This window comes from Canis lupus, chromosome 24 (genome assembly GCF_048164855.1).
Source record: "Canis lupus baileyi chromosome 24, mCanLup2.hap1, whole genome shotgun sequence".
Taxonomy (NCBI): Eukaryota; Metazoa; Chordata; class Mammalia; order Carnivora; family Canidae; genus Canis; species Canis lupus.
In genome coordinates this window covers 19,754,764-19,778,044 of record NC_132861.1, presented here as the reverse complement: position 1 = coordinate 19,778,044, position 23,281 = coordinate 19,754,764, and the positions used below count along the sequence as shown (strand labels likewise).

At 33.3% G+C, this 23,281-nt stretch overlaps 1 protein-coding gene across 8 annotated transcripts in view; it reads left to right on the top strand.

Moving 5' to 3' along the window:
- The window catches only part of ZMYM2 (zinc finger MYM-type containing 2), a 119,719-nt gene that overhangs the window by 40,329 nt on the left and 56,109 nt on the right, over nucleotides 1-23,281 (top strand). For 5 of the 8 annotated variants that reach the window (XM_072795829.1, XM_072795826.1, XM_072795831.1 and 2 more), the window contains 6 exons: nucleotides 72-284; nucleotides 11,052-11,123; nucleotides 14,960-15,110; nucleotides 15,591-15,706; nucleotides 18,563-18,679; nucleotides 20,832-20,982. In XM_072795829.1, coding sequence (XP_072651930.1) covers nucleotides 72-284; nucleotides 11,052-11,123; nucleotides 14,960-15,110; nucleotides 15,591-15,706; nucleotides 18,563-18,679; nucleotides 20,832-20,982 — 820 coding nt within the window. Of the gene's footprint in view, nucleotides 1-71; nucleotides 285-2,158; nucleotides 2,414-11,051; nucleotides 11,124-14,959; nucleotides 15,111-15,590; nucleotides 15,707-18,562; nucleotides 18,680-20,831; nucleotides 20,983-23,281 lie in introns of those variants that run through there. The other 3 variants (XM_072795832.1, XM_072795828.1, XM_072795833.1) reach the window with 2 other exon arrangements.

The window sequence follows — 23,281 nt, the reverse complement described above, 5'->3', positions numbered from 1 at the left end:
GTTGGAGCACCTTGTTATTTAGCTACGTGTGATACTCATTGGTCTTTAAAATTTTGTTTGCTTGTTTTTAGATTCGCCATGAAGTTAGCTTTAAAAATATGACTCATAAGCTGTGCAGTGACCACTGCTTTAATAGATACAGAATGGCTAATGGTTTAATAATGAATTGCTGTGAGCAGTGTGGAGAGTACCTGCCGAGCAAAGGTGCTGGAAACAATGTCCTGGTGATCGATGGTCAGCAGAAAAGATTTTGCTGTCAAAGTTGTGTCAGTGAATACAAACAGGTAATTCATGATCTAATCAGAATTGGCCATTCTTTTGAATATTTTTAAGTTGCCGTAATAGTTTTACTTTAGCAGTATTTATTAACTAGGTTTATTCTGGAATCTCATTTAATTCCATTATTTTCTTCAACTCTTAGAGTTGACCTAACCCAAATGAATACTGATGTATGTAGATTTTCAGACATTGTGATTTTACATATAATGGTAAATGCTGGCAGAATGATTCCTCTTTTGAAATATTGTTTATGGGTAAAGGAGAAGAGTTCCAAGTACAATTTTAAAGTTTAGCTTAGGAATGATTATCTTACTTATATTTCAATGTTAAGGTCTTTTGATTTAGTTTGTTTTTGAATATATACATGTGGTTCAAAAGTGAAGTGTACATAAAAACATACATTCAGAGAAAAGTAGCTCCTATTTCTTCTTTTGATTTCTTCTCATCTTTTATAGGCATTAGCTTTTCAGTTCTTAATATTTTATGTGTTCTGCTCCTTATGAAAAATTAAGAAAATATGTAATTGCTTCTTAGTTTCTCTTTTGTCTGTAGAAAAGAGCATACTGTATGTACTATGCTGCATCTTCCGTTTTTCACTTCATAGTATATCTTGGAAATCATTGTCTATCAAGGACTTTCCTCTTTTTTTTAATGGCTGCTCAAGTTAAATTTTCAGGAAATTTGTGAGTTATTAAAAAACTATTAATATCTAGTAGAGTCTAATATCTGTTAATGTTTAAAAGAGTCTAATATCTTGGAAATCATTATCAGTGATATATGGACTTTCCTCCTTTTTTATGACTGCCCAAGTTAAATTTTTAGGAAATTTGTACGTTATTAAAAACACACTTTAAAAAATAATAGATAGATAAATTTTTATTAGTCTGCTGGGGCTGCCATAACAAAATACCAGACTAGAGGGCTCAAATAACAAATTTATATTCTCATAGTTCTGGAGGCTACAAGTCTAAGATCCCGGTACCTTTCTGGATTGGATTCTTGTGAGGCTGCTCTTTTAGCCTTGTAGATAGCCTTGCTTCTTGTAGTGTCCTCACATGGTCTTTCCTCTTTGCAAAAGGGTGGTTGGTGAGGGGAGGGGAGGAGAAGGGAATATCTGATCTCTTCCTTTTATAAGGATGGATATTAGTCCTGTCTGATTAGGACTTACTAACCTTAACTGCCTTCGTATAGGCTCAATTCCAAATATAATCTCATTAGGAGTAGGGCTTCAACATAGGAATTTTGGGGGAACAAACTTCAGACCTTAACATTATTGGAAACAAAATAAATACTCAAAACCTATTACTTCCGGGGATCCCTGGGTGGCTCAGTGGTTTAGTGCCTGCCTTTGGCCCAGGGCGCGATCCTGGAGTCCTGGGATCGAGTCCCACGTCGGACTCCTGGCAAGGAGCCTGCTTCTCCCTCCTCCTGTGTCTCTCCCTCTCTCTCTCTCTCTTTCTATGTCTCTCATAAATAATAATAAAAAAACAAACAAAAAAACCCCAAACCTATTACTTCCTAATCATTTTATTGTATTTTAATATTATCTGTTTGATAATTAGGTTGCATTTATTATCTTCTGATATATGGAAAGTTTGGTTAAGAATGCTGGCTTTAGTAAGTTGGTGTGGGTTAAAATCCTGGCCCCACCAATCATCCGTCTGTGTCCTGAGCAAATTATTTAACCTCTTTCATGCCTTGCCTTGTTTACCCTGTGTAAAGTTGTAGAAATAGCAATCCCTGTCTCATAGTGTCATTTAAAAAAATGAAATATAAGCCTTTCTTCTTGATTTTTAAGATCTACTTCAAGAAACTTAACATTACCAGTTTAGCCCCTTTGTGTTCTCTCCCAATTACTAATCTCCTTCTACCTCCTCAGATACACTGTCAGGATGCCTGGGTGGCTCAGTCAATTAAGTGCCGACATCAGGGGCAGCCCGGTGGCTCGGCGGTTTGGCGCCTGCCTTCGGCCCAGGACCTGATCCTGGAGACCCAGGATCGAGTCCCGCAACGGGCTCCCTGCATGGGGCCTGCTTCTCCCTCTGCCTATGTCTCTCTCTCTTTCCCTGTGTCTTTCATGAGTAAATAAATGAAATCTTAAAAAAAAAAAAAAAAAAAAAAAAAAAAAAAAAGTGCCTACATTCAGCTCAGGTCATGAGTCCTGGGATCAAGACCGAGACAGGCTCCCTGCTGAACGTTCCCTTCCTTACTGCTCATGCTCTCTTACTATCTCTGTATCTTTCTCAAATAAATAAATAAAATCTTTAAAAAAAAGAGAAAACCATTGTCTTTGACTTCTAACATGGTTCGACTTTTTATAAAGTTTATGTGGCACTAATATGTAATGATACCCTGCCATGTTATATATAACTGTGATTGGATGCTTATATAAATTTTTGTTATGTAAAGTTGTAAATTTTATTGTCAAAAAACATGTTTTTTGAAGATTTTATTTATTTATTCATGGGAGACATGCAGAGAGAGGCAGAGACATAGGCAGAAAGAGAAGTGGGCTCCATGAAGGGAGCCTGATGTGGGACTCCATCCTAGGACTCCAGGATCATGCCCTGGGCCGAAGGCAGGCACTCAACCACTGAGCCACCCAGGTGTCCCTTTTTGTCAAATTTAACAGTTTTATTACTTCTGGATTTTGTTTTATGCACTTTCCTTACTCTCAGAATATAAAGGAATATTTTTCATATTTTCCTTTTAATGTTTGCAAGGTTTCATTTTAATATTTAAATCTTTAATACATTTAATGGAATTTATTCTGGCATATTGCTGAATTATGGGCAAATATTATCAGCGTTCACGTGACTGTCCTTAAGAATCCGCATCCTTAACGATGTCAAAATATCATAGAACAAGGGATTTCATTTTATTTTTATATCAGTATTCTTAAGCTTATTCATAAATATTTTATCTTTTTGTTGCTATTTTATTTTTTAAAAGATTTTATTTATTTATTCATTAGAGACACACACACACACACACACACACACACAGGCAGAGACATAGGCAGAAGGAGAAGCAGGCTCCATGCAGGGGGTCCAATGTGGGACTCCAGGATCACACCCTGAGTCAAAGGCAGATGCTCAATCAACTGCTGAGCCACCCAGGCGTCCCTTTTTGTTGCTATTTTAAAGATATTTATTTGAGAGAGACTGTGGGTGTGCACTCATATGCATGTGCCCACCAGGAGGGGGAAGGGTAGAGGGGGAGGGAGAGGGAAAGGGAGAGAATCCTAAGCAAACTCCACTGGCTTGATCTCACAACTCTGAGAATCATGACCTGAGTAGAAACCAAGAGTCGGATGCTTAATTGACTGAGCCACCCAGGCCAGCCCTGTTGCTATTTTAATTTAATTTAATTTAATTTATTTTATTTTATTTTATTTTATTTTATTTTATTTTATTTTATTTTATTTTATTTATTTTATTTCAGTTCAGTTATTTTTAAAGATTTTATTTATTTGAGAGATTGTGAGCTAGTGCCCAAGCCGGGACTGGTTCAGAGGGAAAGGGAGAAGCCGACTTTTCCCTGAGCAGGGAGCCAGAATAGGGGCCAAGTCCCAGAACCCTAAGATTATAACCTGAACCAACGGCAGCTACTTTAACCAACTGAGCCAAGATGCCCCCTCCCGCCTTTAAAAAATGTTTCATTCATTTATTCATGAGAGACAGGGAGAGAGAGAGACAGGCAGAGGGAGAAGCAGGCTCCTCCCAGGGAGCCTGACGCAGGACTTGATCTTGGGACTTCAGGATCAGGCCCTGGACTGAAGGCAGGTGCCAAACTGCTGAGCCACCCAGGGATCCCCTCCCTCTGTTGCTATTTTATTTTATTTTATTATTTTATTTTTAATTTTTATTTATTTATGATAGTCACACACAGAGAGAGTGAGAGAGAGAGGCAGAGACGTAGGTAGAGGGAGAAGCAGGCTCCATGCACCGGGAGCCCGATGTGGGATTTGATCCCGGGTCTCCAGGATCGCGCCCTGGGCCAAAGGCAGGCGCTCAACCGCTGCGCCACCCAGGGATCCCCTCTGTTGCTATTTTAAATGAGTCTTTCTTTTCCATTATTTTATGTGTGTGTATACATATATGTGTGCATGTGTTTTTTTATTTTTTTATTATTTTTTTATTTTTTTTATTTTTTTTTATTTTTATTTATTTATTTTTTGCATGTGTTTTTTTAAATTGAATTCAAATACCTGCTATCTAACTAAATAATGATTGGTTAATTTTCTTGAATTTTTAACTAAACCATCATACCACCTGCAAATAAAGAATGTTTAGGTCTTTCTTTACATTTCTCATCCCTATTATTATTTTGTCTTGCCTAATTGTTTTTCCAAAAACTCAAATACGGTTTTAAATAATGGAAATAGTAAATATCTTTGTTTTTCCAGTGGGAATGCCTTTGATGTTTCCTTATTAAATTAGATGCTGGCTTTAGGGTTGAGCTGAATATATTACCATATTAAAGAATTACTGAGGGATCCCTGGGTGGCGCAGCGGTTTGGCGCCTGCCTTTGGCCCAGGGCACGATCCTGGAGACCCGGGATCGAATCCCACATCGGGCTCCCGGTGCCTGGAGCCTGCTTCTCCTTCTGCCTATGTCTCTGCCTCTCTCTCTCTCTCTGTGTGACTATCATAAATAAATAAAAATTTAAAAAAAAAAATAAAGAATTACTGATTGAATTTTGTTTTATTAAGTATTTTATCAAAAATGAGTGTGTTTTAAAGGTCTTCCATTTCTATGGAAGTGATTGATTTTTTTTTTCCTCTGCTTTTATTCTGTTAATATGTGAATTATCTTAATGAATTTTGTAGTCCATCCAACCAGTCTTGCATTGCTAGAATTTTAAACCATACCAGGTCATTATTTTAAATATTTAGTTGTCATTGTTTACATTTAGTACTTTCCCAGTGGTATTTATTAAGTGACATTGGTCCTTAATTACCCTTTTTTTGGATACATTTAGGTACCCAAAAACATACCCCATTTAGTGTTATATTTGCTTTAAAAAATGCTCAAGAGCAAAATTAATACCTTTACATGATTAAAACAATAAAAAAAGTGAATTAAATATTCAACTCAAAAAGTTGTAAAAAGAAAACAAACTAAAAAGAGAAGAAAAGAAATAAAGATAAAAGTAGAAATTAAGGAGTTAGGAAATTAAAACTACCAAAATAATCCAGAATGCTTGTATAAGTCAGGCCCATGAAAAACTAGAGCAAGAGATTAGGGTAAGAGGTTTAGAAATTCCCAGATTACAAAAATAAGAAATGACAAGGTGTATTTACCATCAAAACAGAGGAAATTGAAGAAAATCTTTTAAAAGGGAGTACTTTGTATACAACTTTATATAAAAATGTTGAAAACCAACCCTGATTTTCCGTGAAAGCATAATTTTCTTAAATTGACTCCAAGCAGATATAAGGCAGAGAAATTTCCATAGACGAAATAGAGATGGTTAGCAATGAACTGCCCCACAAAGAGAAATAGAAACAGATTCAAATGTTTCTTTCTTTTTTTTTTTTTTTTTTAAAGATTTTATTTATTTGAGAGAGAAAACAAACTGGTGAGGGGCAGAAGGAAGGGGAGGAGAAGGAGACTTTGTACTGAGCAGGGAGCCTGAAGTGGGTCTTGATCCCAGGACCCTGGGATCATGACATGAGCTGAAGGCAGACGTTTAACCAACTGAACCACACAGGTGCCCCAGGAGGGTTTTTAAAAATATATATATATTCTGAATATTAATCCCTCATTTAAGTTTTTTTTTTTTAAAGACTTATTTATTCATTTGAAAGAGAGCAAAAGAGAGAGAAAGAGAGTGCCCAAACCTGAATGTGGGGCACAGGGGCTCAGGGAGAGAGAGAGAATGTTCTGAGCAAACTCCACGTCCAGTACAGAGCACAAAGGCCCTCACAGGGCTGGATCTGAGAACCTGGAGTTCACCACCCAAGCCAAAACTAAGATTGTCAGCCACTTCACTGACTGCACCACCCAGGTGCCCTTGATCCCTTATTTGATACATGGCTGCAGATAATATCTCCCATATATTGGTTGCCTTTTTTACTTTCTTGATAATGTCATTTGATATAAAAAAATATGAATGTTAATAAAGTCCAGTTACCCTCTTTTTTTCCTCTATTGATTATGTCTTTGGTACCCTATCTAAGAATTTGTTGCCAAATTAAGATGGCTTATCCCGGTGTTTTCTTTTAGCAGCTTTATGGTTTTATTATTATATTTAGGTGTATGGTCCATTTTGAATTAATTTGTGCTTATGATGAGACAGGCATCCAGCTTAATTCATTTGTATATGGAAATCTAAGTTGTCCCAGCATCATCTGTCTGTTGAAGAGAGTATTTTTTACCCATGGAATGGACTTGTATACTTGTCAAATATTAATTGGCTGTAGATGGGTAGTTTTATTTCTGAACTCATTGTGTATTCCATTGGTCTACATGTCTGTTCTAATGCAAGTACCAAACTGTTATGATAACTGTGTCTTTGTAGTAAGTTTTGAAATTAGGAAATGATTCTTCCAACTTTGTTTAAAGATTGAGTATTGTAGACCCATTCCAATGTTATATGAATTTGAAGATCTCAGCTTTTCCATTTCTCCAGAAAAGGCTATTAAAATTTTGATAGTGATTGCATTGAACTTGTAGATTGCTTTGAGTAGTATTGACACTTCAGCTATGTTAAATCTTCCTGTTTGTAAATATGGGATGTCTTCCCCATTCATTTAGACCTTTCTTTATTTCTCTCAGCAGTTTGTAGTTTTCAGCATACAAGTCTTCACCTCCTTGGGTATATTTATTTATATATAGATAATTTATTCTTTGGAACACTATTGTTGATGGAATTACTTTATTAATTTCCTTTTCAGATTGTACATTCCTAGTGTTTAGAAATACAGCTAGTATTTAAGTGTTGATCTTGTACCTGCAACTTTGTTTAATTTATTAGTTCTAGTAGCTTTATTGTGGATCCCTTGGGATTTTCTCCATATAGAGTTATGTCATCTGCAAATAGCCTTTTATTTCTTTTTCTTAAGTGTTCTGGCTAGAACTTTAAATATTTTGTAGACTAGAAGTGATGAAATTGTGCAGCCATTTTTTGTTTCTGATCTTGGAGGGAAAGCCTTGTGTCTTTGTTCATTCTGATGTTACCTGTGGGTTGTTCATATATGGCATTAACTATGTTGAGATAGTATTCTATTCTTGTTGAGTTTTATTTTTAATCTTAAAAGTGTTGGATCTTGTCAAACTTTCTTTACCATTTGACGTTATCATGTGGTTTTTACTTAGTTCATGTATTTTATTACATTCGTTATCTTCTATTGAACCACTCTTTGCATTACTGAGATAAATCCCACTTGGTTGTGGTATATAATACTTTCAATATGCTGCTGAATGTGGTTAACATTCTAGTTGATATCTAATTTGAGTTTATAACTTAATTAGCATTTAAGAACTCTGCTCCTATATATCCTGCCCCCATTTATGTTGTAATAAATGACATTGTAAACATTGTTAGCATAAATAACAGATATACAATTATGTTTTATGCATTTATCCTTAAAATCATGTAGGAAACATAAAGTGGACTTACAAACCAAAAATACAGCAACACTGCATTTTATATTTGTCCATGTAATTACTTTTACTAAAGATCCTTATTTCATTCTGTGTGAATTACTGTCTAGTTTCCACTTCAGCATAAATCTTTGACTCTCTTTAGCATTTCTTGTAGAATAGTTCTAGTAGTAAGAACTTCTGTCAGTTTTTTCTATATGTCTTTATTTCTTTTTCATGTTTGGATAATAGTTTTGCCAGACGGAGTATTTTTGTTTGAAAGATTTTTTTCTTTTATCATTTTATATATGTCATCTTACTACCTTTTGGCTTCGATGGCCTCTGATGGGAAATTGGTGGAAAATCTAATTGAGGATTCTTTGTACTTGATGTTATCAGTAGATAACATTTGTTGCAGTTAATGAACTGGCATTAATAGATTTGTTATGTGAAGTCCATACTTTATTCAGATTTCCTTATCTTTTATAATGTCCATTTTCTGTTCCAGGATCCCATCTAGGATACCACATTATATTCAGTAATCATGTCACCTTAGGCTAATCTTGGTTGTGATATTTCTCAGACTTTGTTTTTTTTTTTTTTTGACTCTTTTGTTTTTGATGACCTTGACGGTTTTTAGGATTTAGGTATATTTAAGATGTCCCTCTATTGGAATTTTCCTGATTTTTTTAATGATCATTAGGTAGATTGGAGCTATGGGTGTTGAGGAATATTACAGAGATGTTTACTTTTTATGCTTTTGCCATTTTCATCATGTACAAGAGTATATCTATCAACATGATTTAAAATGACTGTTGAAGTTTATGTTGATCATTTTGCTGCAGTAGCATTTGTCAGGATTTTCCATTGTAAAGTCTCTACTCCATTTCCATGTTGTGCTCCTTTTTTTTTGGAAAGTGAGAGAGCATGTGCCCAGCAAGAGAGGGTGAGGGGCACAGGGAGAGGAAGAGAGAGAAATCTTAAGTAGGCTTCAAACCTTGCACCTGGAGCCTGAGGCAGGGCCCTGAGATCGCGATGTGAGCCAAAATCAAGGGTCAGCTCTTAAAATTGAGTGACCCAGGTGCCCTCCCCGCACTTGTATTCTTGAGAATTAAGTTACTGTCACCTTTAGAGTGGAGTATACAGATACTTGGACATTTTCTGCATAAGAAATTTGTCTTTCCTCCTACATTTATTAATTTATTTAGTCATTTAATTAACTATCCATTAGTAGGTACTCATGGATATTTTATAATCTGGGGCTATACGGGTGGTTCAGCGGTTTAGCTGCCTTCAGGGCCTGATCCTGGAGACCTGGGATCGAGTCCCATGTTGGTCTCTCTGTATGGAGCCTGCTTCTCCCTCTGCCTATATCTCTGCCTCTCTCTCTCTTTCTCTCAGGAATAAATGAATAAAATCTTAAATAAAATATTAATTTGGGGCTATAATAAAATACAGTTTTATTTTGTTGGTCAAAATTTTCTTGCTTTGGCCATTGCAAGCACTTTCACTTGGTTCCTCTGTCTTTTGACATACTCTATCCATTGATTTTTAAAAAATATTTGTTACTTTTTTTTTAAGATTTTGTTTATTTGATAGAGTGCACAAGCCAGGGGGAGCTGGAGAGGGGCTTGATCCTAGAATCCTTTTTTTCAGTCTTAGGACTTCCATTTAGTTCTTTATATATCTTTATTTTTTTGATGTGAATTTCTATTTTTTTCATTGTTAAGTGTATTTTTATTCTTTGTTGAAGCATTTTTATCATAGCTGCTTTAGAATCTTTGTCATGTAATTCTAAAATCTCTACTTTGTTGTTAGTATCTACTGATTGTCTTTTTCCATTTAAATTGTTTTTCTGGGTTTTGATTTAGGATACATGATTTTTTTTTTTTTTTTTAAGTGAAGCCTGGAAATTTTGGGTATAATGTTATTATATTCTGAATTTCTTTAAACCTTCTTTAGCTAGCTTTATTTGACACTGCTCTGGCAGGGCTAGGAAGGCCTAACCTCAGTATTGCCAGGTGTAGTTTCCAAATCCAGGCTCTCCATTTGGCCACTGTTGACACCCATTGAGGTGGGAGGAGCTCCTTGTTATTGCTGGATGAGGGTAGGAGTTCTGGCTCCCCTCTGGGCTTTGGATGACTCACACTAACTGGGAGGAGTAGGAGTACCACCTTACTGCTCCCCACATAGCCTCCACTAACCCCAAATGATTCCAATCTAGTGGATATAGGAAATATTCTTTGTACTATCATTAAATAAAATAAAAATTATATTAAAAGTTTTTTATCTTTCATTCTGTGAAATTTTTTATGTCTAATTTCATATATTGCGTGTTCATAATTTTCGAGTAAATATATGGAAATCCATGAATACATTGTTACTTGATAAGGGGACACATTCAAATCACTACACAAATCACTACACAAGATACTGTAGTCTGGGAGAACTAAAACTGTATGGTGATCTTTTCTTATTCTTACCCACCCCTCCCCCTTTGACTTTTGTCTCTAACATTTAACTTGGCTGCCATTGTTCTTTATGTCTCCATTGCTGAATTAGTTTCTGGAGTATACTGATACGGGTACTTAATAATTTAGACCTTGGCAGTGGAGACTGTATAATACTTTACACTTCTTTTTTCAATATTTTATTTTCCATTTTGTTGCATAGTATTTTTAATGGAAAGCAAGAGGGTTTCTGCAGAGTAAAGATGTAAATTCATACTGTGCTGTAAGCTGTCATGTGCTGTAAAAAGAGTTTCAAAAACAGCCCTTTTGCCAATAATGAAAACTACCTGCACAATCTACAAATCACTTAATTTAGAATGTTTTGAGGTACCATAGGGTATAATGAGATCTTAGAATATACTGTCATCTAAGAGAAAGAAGTAAAAAAAAATTTTTTTATTTTTGGCTAGGTCTACATAGAGGCAAGTAAGTTTAAGGGTCTATTTATAATTTGTTTATAATTATTTTATCATGAAATGATTTTTTCCTATAAAATAATTAAAATTATTTAATTATGGCAATAGGGATAGGACAGATAGGTATTTTTAAAAGTTGGAATTGAGTTCGTAAGACACAGACCATTAAGAATCAACTTTTACAGATTACTTGTCTTTCAGTTAAGCAGTGTTTTCGTATGTATATATTTTAAAGTCTTTTAAAATATTTTTTTAGGTAGGTAGCCATCCAAGCTTTCTGAAAGAGGTTCGAGACCATATGCAGGACTCTTTCTTAATGCAGCCTGAGGTAAGCAGGAATGTAGCTGTGGTTAAGCCCTTGACAATTTCATGTCTTTATTATGTGAAAAATCATATGCATTTTGAAGTGTATTAAGATTTATGAACTTAAAATATGTCAGGTGATGAATGTGTTCTTATGTTATCATAGGCAATCTTTTTTTCACTAAATTTTACATGTATTGTGGTATGCTTGTTTGCTTTTAGGTATTTGTTAAAAATTATTTTCAGATAAATTTATGCTTAGTAACTTGTCTATAATAGACATTTAAATAGGATACAAAAGGCTCTCTCCTTTGTGCCTACCTCAAAGATAATAAAAACCCTTTATTTTATAAAAAATTTCAAAATTGCATTCCTTAATCCAGATGAATAGATTAGTACCTAAATATGTGAATAATAAATGTATACAATTAATTACCATAACTGTAGTACAGGGAATTTAATATTGACATAATACTGCTATATAATTCATCTATTGATCTTATTCAAATCTTAAAACATTAATGTTTCTTGCAGTAAATGGAAAAAAAAATTGTTTCTTGTTTAGGATCCAATCCCAGATCATAGGCCATTATTTCTTTAAAAATGTTTATCTCCTCCCCTTCCCCCTTCTTTTGAAACTCCAATTCTATATATATTAGATCCTGCTACTGTCCCATGGTCCTTGTGACTCTATTATTTGTTTTCTTTTTTTGGTCTTTTTTTTCTTCTTCATTTTGGAGACTGTCTATTGTTGTTATCTTTAATTTTATTAATCTTTTCTAATATTAGTCCCATGTGGTATATTTTGTGTCTCAGATCTTGCATTTCTCATCTCTAGAAGTTCATCTGGATCTTTTTTATACCTTTTATTCTTTGCCTCATTATGTTCATGTTTTCTTCTGCTTTCTTGAATATATCAGCATATTTATCATAGCTCTTTTAACATTTTTGCCTATTTTCATAGCTGTCATTTCTAGATCTGTTTCTACAGCTTGATTTTTTAAAAAAAATTTCTATATAATGAGTCATTATGTTTTGTGGAATGTTTAAAAGCCATTGTTTCCTATCTTTTGTATAGTTTTCTGGTTTTTAAAAGTGGGAGGTTGAGTCTAGTCTCTATACTCTATCATGGCAGAGATTGGAAGTCCTATCTGCTTTAATCGGAAATAGTTCCCTAATCTTTGTCTTTCATGACCTTAACATTTTTGAATACTATAGGACATTTAATAGAGTGCCCCTCAGTTTCAAGTACATCAAGCTTTTATCTCTTGAGTACCTTCCCCTGTGGTTTACTTACTTGGTCAAAATGTTATAGTATGTATTATCTACAATATAAAAAAAATTAGGGGAAAGTTTTAAAATCATGTGATGATTAATATGATATTCATATGGAATTGGGTGAAATTTAAATGCAAGGCACCATTACCTTACCAGTATCTTGTTATAATTAGTTCTACCTTATTCTTTTTCACTAAATTTTAAGTAGGTTTATTTTCTCCCGTGCCTACATGGGAAATATAATAATTGTGAATTTGTTCCAGTTAATTTCATTTTTTTACCTTACTCAATGTATATGTATAGGATGAATGAGATTTAGATATTATTATTCTGATTGTTTACACATAAAACAAAACATGGCATGAACGGAATTTTTTTTTTTTTTTTTACTAATGTTCTTTTGTTAAATGGGTCCTTTTATTTTTGAAGTAGTGGTGGCTATGAAAGTGGCTGTGTTAAAATATTTTCAATATTAATGATTCTATCTTTCTGATAGTACTTTCTCATTCTCTTCAGATAAAAGTATTTGTCAGTGTGGACCAGTTGCTTAGCTCCTTGTTTACTTGACCCAATTCAACTGGTCTACTTTTTATTGGTACGTCTTAAAACTTACTAATTACTTAACATTCTGCCAATAAAATTATTGTCAACTTGAAAGATGTTTCTAATAAGTTAAAAAAAAATCTAATCTAAGATTAGATTACATGGTTGGACATTTATATTGATAAAAGAGTTCTTGATGGGTGCTGCTACATGCAGGTCTTATACAAACATCTACTAAGAGCTGCTTGCTTTTTCTCTCTCTAATCCTGTGATCTAATGGCAAGTGTCCTGATATTTTTAGCATTCCTAATTTATACTGTGGTGCCAGATTTTAAACATTCTTTTTTCTTTCATTGTTTTATTGATGTGTTTTCTTTGACCCTTTTCCTATTATAAAAGTTTGAGTTATCATATAGGCCTCAGGAAAATATTTTGTCATTTCAAAACAAAAAACCAGCATTTTCTTCTGTTGTCTTTGTAATTTTGGGAGAGTCGTAATTAGACTTAATAAGTTTGCGGCTACTCTTCTCTCTTCTTTGTTACCATTCTTTTACTGTTGATGAGTGTTTCTTTTTGCAGTCTATCAGAGATTGAAGAATGAGTTGATTTCCACTTTGAAAAGTAAAACTTAGGACTTCCTTGAAGTGATATTTAAGTAAATGAGGACTAGGTAGTATTGGTTATTTTTTATGATATCAGAATGAATATAACATACATGCCTGGCACATAAGTAGCTAGAGTTTTTGTTTGTTTTTGTTTTTGTTTTTGTTTTTGGTTTTGGTTTTTTATAAATTCTTCTATTTGTTGTATGCTGAGAAAGTTGTATTTTTTCTTTTTCATTTTTTGATGTTAATGTTAGTTACTTGTTTTTGATTATTTTACCTTCAATTTATTACCTTTATTTTCTAAAATCTTGTGGCGTTCATGAAATTTCTCCATGCAATTTACCCATTTTGTTATTTTTGGCCTGATTGTCATCTTCCCTGACATCTAATAGTTATCCATCCATGGAACACTTTGAGGCCTTTTCATATCATCATATTGTATCTAGACACTGTTTGGTATGACGATGAATAAAATCTCAATATCAGGTGGAAAGATGGATACAATTATTTTGTAATATATGTAGTATTTGATTTAACAGTTTATGATGGTTGTGTAGCCAGCCTCTCAGAAGAGAGATCAAACACAAGTTGTACCTTAAAGACTTGTTTTTCCTTATGCTTGATTTCTAATTGTGACTATCATGTTTTTAATACAAATACAACAGTTCATCTGCTGTATTTGTATTTTTGTTAAACTGTGTATATTTCAGTTATATTACTTTTATCTAATAAGTTTCAAATGTACCTTCTTTGGTCTTACCATTATATATTTTACCTTGTTTCTTTGAGTTACATGTTGGCAAATACTCTTGCCAGAAGTATCGGACTGTTCTTATCTCTTGACTTAAGAGCCCCAAATCCTGTTAAATGACATTTTTTTTTAGTTTAAAAACATTTAAAATAATGTTTTATTGTGGTTGAATGAGGTTTTAAATGTGATATACATAGATGATTAATTGGTTTTAAGAGAAGTTCAGAAGTTCTTGAGACAATAGCACAGCTCAATGGAAAAAGTATTTAACATCAAATTATCCTTCTGAAGGACCCTAGTCCTTTGATACAAGGCTTATATGTTGTAGGTCCATTTAATTTATTCCATCAAATGACAAAGAGGTGGTGTCATGGTAAACAGAAGAGACTCTGTGCCTTTGTTTTTCAGCTTTTACTTTACCTATATGTGGGGATTCTATTTAATTATAATAGAGAAAAGCCCTATTTTTTGAAGGAGACTTAGCTGAGATCATTACTTTTGTTTGAACCTAATTTAGTTGCATTGTAGTTAAGTTTGCATCCAGATGAAGATTTCTGACCCACCAAACCTGATTAGAGATTAACAGAATTGTTTTTCAGAAAGAAAAGGTGTACTAAAAAGATGATAATTTTTTCTAATTAAATTATAGTTCTCTTAATTATCTTTTTATGTTTCAAATTTTAGAAATATGGAAAACTGACCACTTGTACTGGTTGCCGAACACAGTGCAGGTTTTTTGATATGACTCAATGTATAGGTCCTAATGGATATATGGAGCCATATTGTTCAACTGCTTGCATGAACAGTCACAAGACAAAATATGCAAAATCACAAAGTAAGTTTCAGATATTTGGAAAGTTAAAAAAAACCTTAATAACATGACTGATTTCTTAACTACTCTTTCCCCATAACTTTGTTTTTATACTTGTTTTTAACTCCATACACTATTTTTTATTTTACCACATTAAACTTTATTACTGTAGACTTTTTCAATGGCTTTGACCATTCCATATTTCTTTTATTTTCTTTAATTATAAGTTATTGGTGGAATTCTGTCCATGTCTCCAGTAGCTAAAATTGTTTTTCCTTCCAAAGATCTAAGACAGATTGTTTCATATATCCATGTATATTTTAGAGACATGATGTCAGACTCTTTATGACAGTATTTTTTAAGGTGCAGATAATCTTGAAATTAATAAAAGAGTAGTTTACAGGAGCTTCCACTAAAAAAATTACTCTCAGAGGTCAATTAAGATTTTGTTGTAGACTTTTATCACTTTATAGAGAAATCAGATATGTACCTTTTCTCTCCTAGGTTTGGGAATTATTTGCCATTTTTGTAAGCGAAACTCTTTACCTCAGTATCAAGCCACAATGCCTGATGGGAAACTGTATAACTTTTGCAATTCCAGTTGTGTTGCTAAATTTCAGGTTTGTTATTTATTTTAGATAACTCTCACTCCCAGTAAAATACACATAAAAAACAAATAGTGTACTGTGCTTTATCTTTATTTAATGTGCTAAGTTTTGTATATAGTTTGTTGAGTGTCAAACTGCAGGGTGGAAATTATAGGTAGAGTCACAGTAGCAGACATAGCTGCAGCAGCTTACCACTTAGAATGAATAATCTAATTGCCTTTTTTGTTATTTATGATGGAGACTTTAAGGAAAATAAATTTTAGTATAATTGAGCTCAGTGCCTGATGTCTACTATTTTCTTAGTTGATAATTTCAATAATATGTAACTTTACGGGAAATTGTTTTGTGATAAATGGTGAAGGACATAGGTGTATTTAACCTGGAAGTGAGCATAAATGTCTGCTTCATATATTAGAAATATGCCTTGTAGAAAGGGGATTGGACTTGTTATAGTGGACCCTAATTTGATTTTAGATGAGTTTAGGGAGACATTTTTCATTTTCGTAAATATAAAGAACTTTCTGACATAGTTCTTCAAAGTTGATTATGGATAATCTCAGAAGGTTACTGGAAGTAATCTCAGAAGTATTACTGCAAGTGTGAAAACTTAAAATTACTGACCACTGAGCAGGAAGAGTTGAAAAAGGGGATTCAGCATTAGTTAAGTAGAATGAGTAGGTAAGTTTACCTTGCTGTAGATACAGATTTCAAAGTATTTATTCAAAGGTTCAAATCAGTATATAAAGTGATTCCAGTTAATCTTCCAGCAGTTCTACAGTGTTGCAGACAGTGTTCTGTGTAAGTTAAACTGAAAATGCAGTCTCTTAAGTATGTTATGGTATTTATAACCATTATTAGCATTTAAATTCAGGTGGTTATTAATTCAGCCAGGTGAATGTTGTTTTTATTAATAGTTCTAACCTTGACTGAGTTTAGGTAATAAACCATTCTCAAGACTAAACTTTTATTTTGGAAGTTGGGATCATGGCCATTGATACATACTTAGAGTGGTAAACATTGCTTCTGACTTGTTGGCTTTTCTTAAACCAGAAATTAAGGAGTGAGGATTAATTAGATGAGAGAACAACAGTATCTTTGGCATGCTGTTTCTCAGATTTTAATTTTCTTTATTACTTTTTGGTGTTGGTAAATGAAATGTTAATAGAAAATGTTTTAGCTACTTTTTTCATTTCAGTAAAACTTATATTGCCCATGATTTGATGAGACCATTGGTATATGCACATTGTATATTTTAAGGAAAACGCTTAATGTAGACTCTTATTTCTGGAGAGTGCATCCTGTTAAGTCTGTAGGCAGCCTCATTGCTGTAACTCTGCATAAAAGTGATATAAAGAATAGAAAACAACATTTTTTTCCTTTATCTTAAAGCAAACCATAGATTTTGAACTTTTATTTTCATTAGATGTTTTTCCATTTCAGAATAAGGTATATAGGTAACAGGATAGTATTCATTTATTTTGAAAGTATAGTTGACTTTAATGGACAATTTTTTTTTTTTTTGAAACATTAAGGGCCCTGTTGCTGGTTTTAATTTAAAAAACTTATTCACCTGCTATCTTAAAATCTGCATGTTTTAGTTTTTAACGGATTTTAATTGTGTTGTATGATGCATGGAGAAGTTTTAAAAAATGATAAGGTTTTCTTTTTTTATAAAGATGTTTTTTCCTCTCTTCACTGTCACCCTGAAAAAATTTTTAATTTTAATATATTCAGAAGATTATATGTAATATGTGATATATATTAGAGAATGATAATTAAATATCAGTGTACTCACCACTCAGTTTACATATTAGAACAAAACTTAATAGAATTTTTTTTTTTTAATTTTTTTTTTTTTAATTTATTTATGATAGTCACACAGAGAGAAAGAGAGAGAGGCAGAGACACAGGCAGAGGGAGAAGCAGGCTCCATGCACCAGGAGCCCGATGTGGGATTCGATCCCGGGTCTCCAGGATCACGCCCTGGGCCAAAGGCAGGCGCCAAACCGCTGCGCCACCCAGGGATCCCAAAACTTAATAGAATTATTTATTAGGGAGCATGGGAGAGTGGATGTGTGTGTGTGCATTCACCAGCGGTGGAGGGCAAAGGGAGATGGAAAGAGAATCTCAAGCAGACTCTCTGCTGAGTGGGGAGCCTTGTGCAGTACTCTATCTCACACCCTGAGATCATGACCTGAGCTGAAACCAAGAGTCATTTGTTCAACTGAGTCACCCAGGTGCGCCTGGCACAAAACTTTTTAACTCATGTATGCTTATATCTTTTCCTATTCTATAAATTGTTTTAGCTTCTTAAGATGTAATAAAACTAAAATTATTGGTATCAATTCCAGTCTCTAAATCTTTTTGCCCCTAACTTTATAAAAGAAATGATCAGTTTAAAAAAAGTATTATAGGCTGTTTTCACTGATAGACTTGGAATTAAAATGATAGCAATATTGCATATGAGACAAATTATTACTTAAGATAGCTATTAGAAAGAACTAGGAGCCAGGCTTTTTAAAATGTTTAAATACTAGTTCAGAACTTGTTCACCTTTAACTATTATTTGCTTAAATTTTCTTACAGTTAAAAGATCATACCTGAGCTGTATGATTTTTTTTCCTTTTTCATGTTATTTTAAAATTAGTAGTAGTAATCCTGTAGTAAAAAATGAGTCTCAATTTCATAAAATTTAGTGTACTAATTATAATTTTTAAAGACAAAGTTCAGAAATGTAATTTTATGTGTTGAGGAAATATTTAAGGAAGATACATACTATTTTTTGGACATAGTCAATATATAATAGTAGTGGCAAATAAAAATTCTAAAATCTGTATCAGACTCAGTATCTTTTGTTCTTTGTTTTAGGCTCTAAGTATGCAGTCATCTTCAAATGGCCAGTTTGTAGCTCCAAGTGATATTCAGTTGAAATGCAACTATTGTAAAAATTCCTTTTGTTCAAAGCCAGAAATCCTGGAATGGGAGGCAAGTCCTATTTTGTTATGAATATTGTCTTGCTTAAATGAGAGTCTAGTAAAATAATAATGGTGTTTCCATTTGATGACCTATTTCTTAATGGATAAGGATTAGTTCTTCAGATATTGTGATGATTGAATTATTTACTTTCTTTTGTGGGAATAAAATCAACAAAGGATCTGATTATTTGGTCAAAAAAAATTATTGAAGTCCTATTCACTATACATTATATTTGTAGTAGTGTATAGAAAGTTATTTTGTTTAGCTGCATACTTGGAGCATCTGTTTATACTGTATTTTTCCATTTCCCCCCATCCTTATAAATATTGTCTGTGAACTATAATATTTTATATTGCCTGCTACCTGTACAAATTAGAATTTGTCACCATGTTTTCATTTAATATTTTTAAAATTTATAATTTTATAAAAGAATCCTAATAGAAAGTTATTTAACCTTTCTCATCACTCTTGCCTTCACCAGTTTATTAATTTCCTTTGCCATATATTTTGCCATTAGCAAAACCTGATAATTATTTTTGTTTAAATAAGGGAACAGTAATGGATGGATGTGTGGATGGATGGGCAGTGGACAGACCTGTTGAACATTGCTTTCTTGATCAGTTTTCATCTTTGGCCATTCTTTTTTTTCACCTTTCTCGAGGGCATGAAATATGTAATAAAATAGTATACAAGATATAAGTACCAATAATAGATTGATTTTGAGCTACAACTTGCTAGTAGTTATTGGCAAGTCACTCAGTAGCTGAGTCTTAGGAGAAAGATTACCAGAACCTGACTACATGATTAGTAGAGTACTTTGGAAGTCTGAAATTTCATTATTTTAATACTTTAGTCTCTAGAAAATTGTTTAGCTTGCTATTTTGTTTGGTGCTTTCTCAAGAGCATTTAAACCAGTTATTTTTGGAGACTGTTGTTGGCACCCAGATGGTTTTTAGTGAATAACACCCTCTTTAAATCATATGGCAGGAAAAATGTTGAAGGCCTAGTAAGAATAAAGGAATGGTAGGGAATGAGGAAAAAAATCCATAAACAAGCACAATGAATAATGTTACATAGGGAATAAAGACCCTGCCTAAATTGAATTTTGATAATACTAGATGAAATTGAGGTCCTTTCTACCATCTCCATGTTAGTGCTACCTGGCTTTTGTAGTCTTGGTGTTGCTTTTATGAACATGGAGGTTAAGTGTTGGAAGGAATTAAGAAACACATTCAAACTGAATGAGAGTTGAGCCTGTCACTCAGGCGATTGATAATTCAGGGGTCTCTTCTTCTCATTCCATGGTTGGCATTTGCAGTTTCCTTGTTGCTCTTTTTCCTCTTGTAAGTTGTATGTCCATGATGGGGCAACTTTCCACTGATGATTGCCTTACTATTTGAGTTGCTTCCTAGACTCTTGCACCTTCCTTGTCTTGGTCTTCAGCTGTCTTTGCCAACTGTTAGGTAGATGGATTAGACCTAGTCTGTATCCTCCATAATAACAGAGGGGAAAAATTGCTGCCCTGGGAATTGTAACTTGTTTATGTTTGGCTGGTTTTTGGAAAGTACCTTTGGCTATTGTAGTTTTGGGGCCAGGAGAAATAACTAGATAATACTATCCTTACTCCATTCAGGGGAACCAACTCAGGCTAAAGTTTAGCAGTACACTGTGTGATGGCCCCAAATTGAATATTTTATCCATGATAGGTCTGTTACTATTAAGCTGTGATAGGAATGTGATTGAGTCTACTTGACTATACTCAACAAAGAATATTTCTTTTTGAGTGAAACTGGTGTTAATGTCATATTTCTCATCTTTTTGTAGTTTACCCATGTTGTATCTTCTATTGTTTTTCCCCCATTTCTCCAGTTCCCTTAGCAACATCAGACTGCCATCTTGTTCTAGTGATACTTTTACTATTTCACTGAGTAATTTTTGGATAGTTAATGGTATTGAATTTTGTGGAGTTCTTTTTAAATAAAGCAGTGAATTAGTTAAATAGTTGTCTGTGGCCTATAGGAAATGTATCCCAAGGATTTATCAATCACGTTAACTAGGTAAATGATTTAACTTTGTTTCTGTAAAAGTGGCTTGTTTATTTCTTAAACTTGTTCTTGAGGTGGTTGTCAAATACTTACCAAGGTTCCCATTGTGCATTTAGAACAAAGTGCATCAATTCTGCAGCAAAACTTGTTCAGATGACTATAAGAAGTTGCATTGCATAGTTACATATTGCGAATACTGTCAAGAGGAGAAGACTCTTCATGAAACAGTAAATTTCTCTGGCGTTAAGAGACCTTTCTGTAGTGAAGGCAAGTGTATATACAGTGTTGTTCATAACTTTTATTGATATTTAATGTTAATTTTTTGCCAAAATATTTTCAAAATATATAACTACATATGTCCAGAGTAGCTGTACAATTTTAGTGTAGCTGAACCAAAAAAAAAAATTGAATTTGATTTTCTACTGACTTGTTTTGTTATTTTAATTTGTAGATTCTAGGCCTCAAGGTATTTTATCTCTAAAAAGTTGATAACCGTTTTTCCCATTAAAAGGAAGTTTTAAAAATAAAAATATTATATGTCATTTCTCAACATAGAAATTGTGATCTGAAGATTGATTTTCCAAGTGGATTAGAATTACTTTCCATTGGGTTCATTTCCCTGCCCAGCTTCCTGCCTAGTCTACAAAGGTTTTCAGTATATCAGAAAAAAAATCATATGTGGCATTACTACAATGGGAAAATACTTTTAGGTTTTTAATTTGGAATACCAGGCAACACTGCCTCTTGTTATTGTATACTCAAGAATTCCTTTTCTCGTCTCATTTATACTTTGCTGCTCTGGTACCAGGCAGCTGATTATAGAAATGAACTGTTCTCATTCTAATTCTCCAGAGATAGGAACCAGGATTGTAACTGGGTTTTGGGCTCTTGTTATTACCTTTCCCTAAATGTCACATTCTCTCTAAGCTGGCTTTCGGTTTCTATTCTTTCTTTGGCCCCAGGCACTAACTTTCCCAGCTTTTCTATCAGCTATCCTCATCTGTTTTTTCCAGTTGTTTTTTTTTTTTTTTTTTTTCTCCACTGGATCCACTTTTTATATGAATTTCTACTGCTAGTTAGGGGCAAGAAAAAGGTTGGAAAATCCTAAATGCCAGCAATATTGAATGACCAAAAATTCAAAAGATCTATTGGTCCCTTCAGTTAGTGCCTTTGTCTAATACATTATACATTTCACATATAAGGTTATATATGTAAGAGGGTACTGCTTATAAAACAAGGCATTCCTGTTTTTATAGGTTTGAGTACATTTCATCTGGAATGAGAAAGGTAACCATGTTTACTGTTAAGATCATAGCTGTGATGAAAAGTGACAGTGTTTCATTGAAAAGATTGATGCTGAATTAATTTAATTCTACACCTGAATTTTTCTGCAGTGAGAGTCTTAGTGATTCTTAAGTGAATATATTGGTGTTGATGGCTAACATACCTATCCACGATCTTGTACCATTTAGATAACATGGATTTTATTACTAAAATGAATAGACAAGTAGCAGCAAATAAAGAATTGGCATATAAGAGTCTAATATGCAATTGGAGGGACTTAATATCTCTAGGCAATACAAGGTAAAAAAGGACGTATGTCTTCTTCCTGTTTAGTAATGTATTTTGTGCTTTTTCTAATTGCACCTAGTTCTCTCCTGGAACTTGGCAGAAATAACAAAACATGTGTAATACCTGGTACTACCATCAAAATCTAATTAGAAACTAGATAAAGCTTTAATAAAGGTATAATATTAAGACTTTTAAATATAGTTCATATTAACAGAAATCATAGGATAGTACATAATTGCCAAATAAAATGATAGAAAACAATTGCAGTTTGAGTTCACAGATAAGAAAGAGTATTTAAAACTAGGTTTACTAAAGATTTTGCAGAGGAGGTGTAATTTGAGGTCCTTAGTAATGGGTGAGTAGGATTTCAGTAGATAGGAATGCAAGGTCATTTTTATGTGGTACAGTATTAGTAAAAAGTATGGAAATTATTTACTTTTTATAGAGATATTGTAGAGATTAAAGTTGATATGTAAAAAGACTTAAATTTAATGCATTCATGAAGCAGATAAAATAAATACTTTATTAAAAGAATACGAAATATTTTCCCTGGACAAGTCAATAAACCAGTTTTACTTTCCTTAAGGTCCCTGTAGGGTGACAGAAAGGTAAGGCTAGAAAATTTGGCTTTAAATGTCTACTTAGCTGAGTGTATCTTTAAGTTTACTCAGTGCTTCTCAACAATCTACATTGTTTCTCTAATGCCTATTTGTGATGTTTACTATATAAACATATAATAGCTTAGCAGGAATGTATTTAAATAGAGCAAACAAAATAGTTACCAGATGTTACTAGATTTGAAAGTCTTAGAACATTAATTATTTGAATACACATGAGATCTAATATAATATTCCATATTCTGTTCCAGTATTTACAGGTTGTTGTTGATCATAGTAGATTTCGGTTTTGCTCAGAATAAAAGGACTTTATATGTGAACTTACAGACACTTCGTAAAGCCAATGATCTATTTGATTTATAAGCTTTTTCTCACCT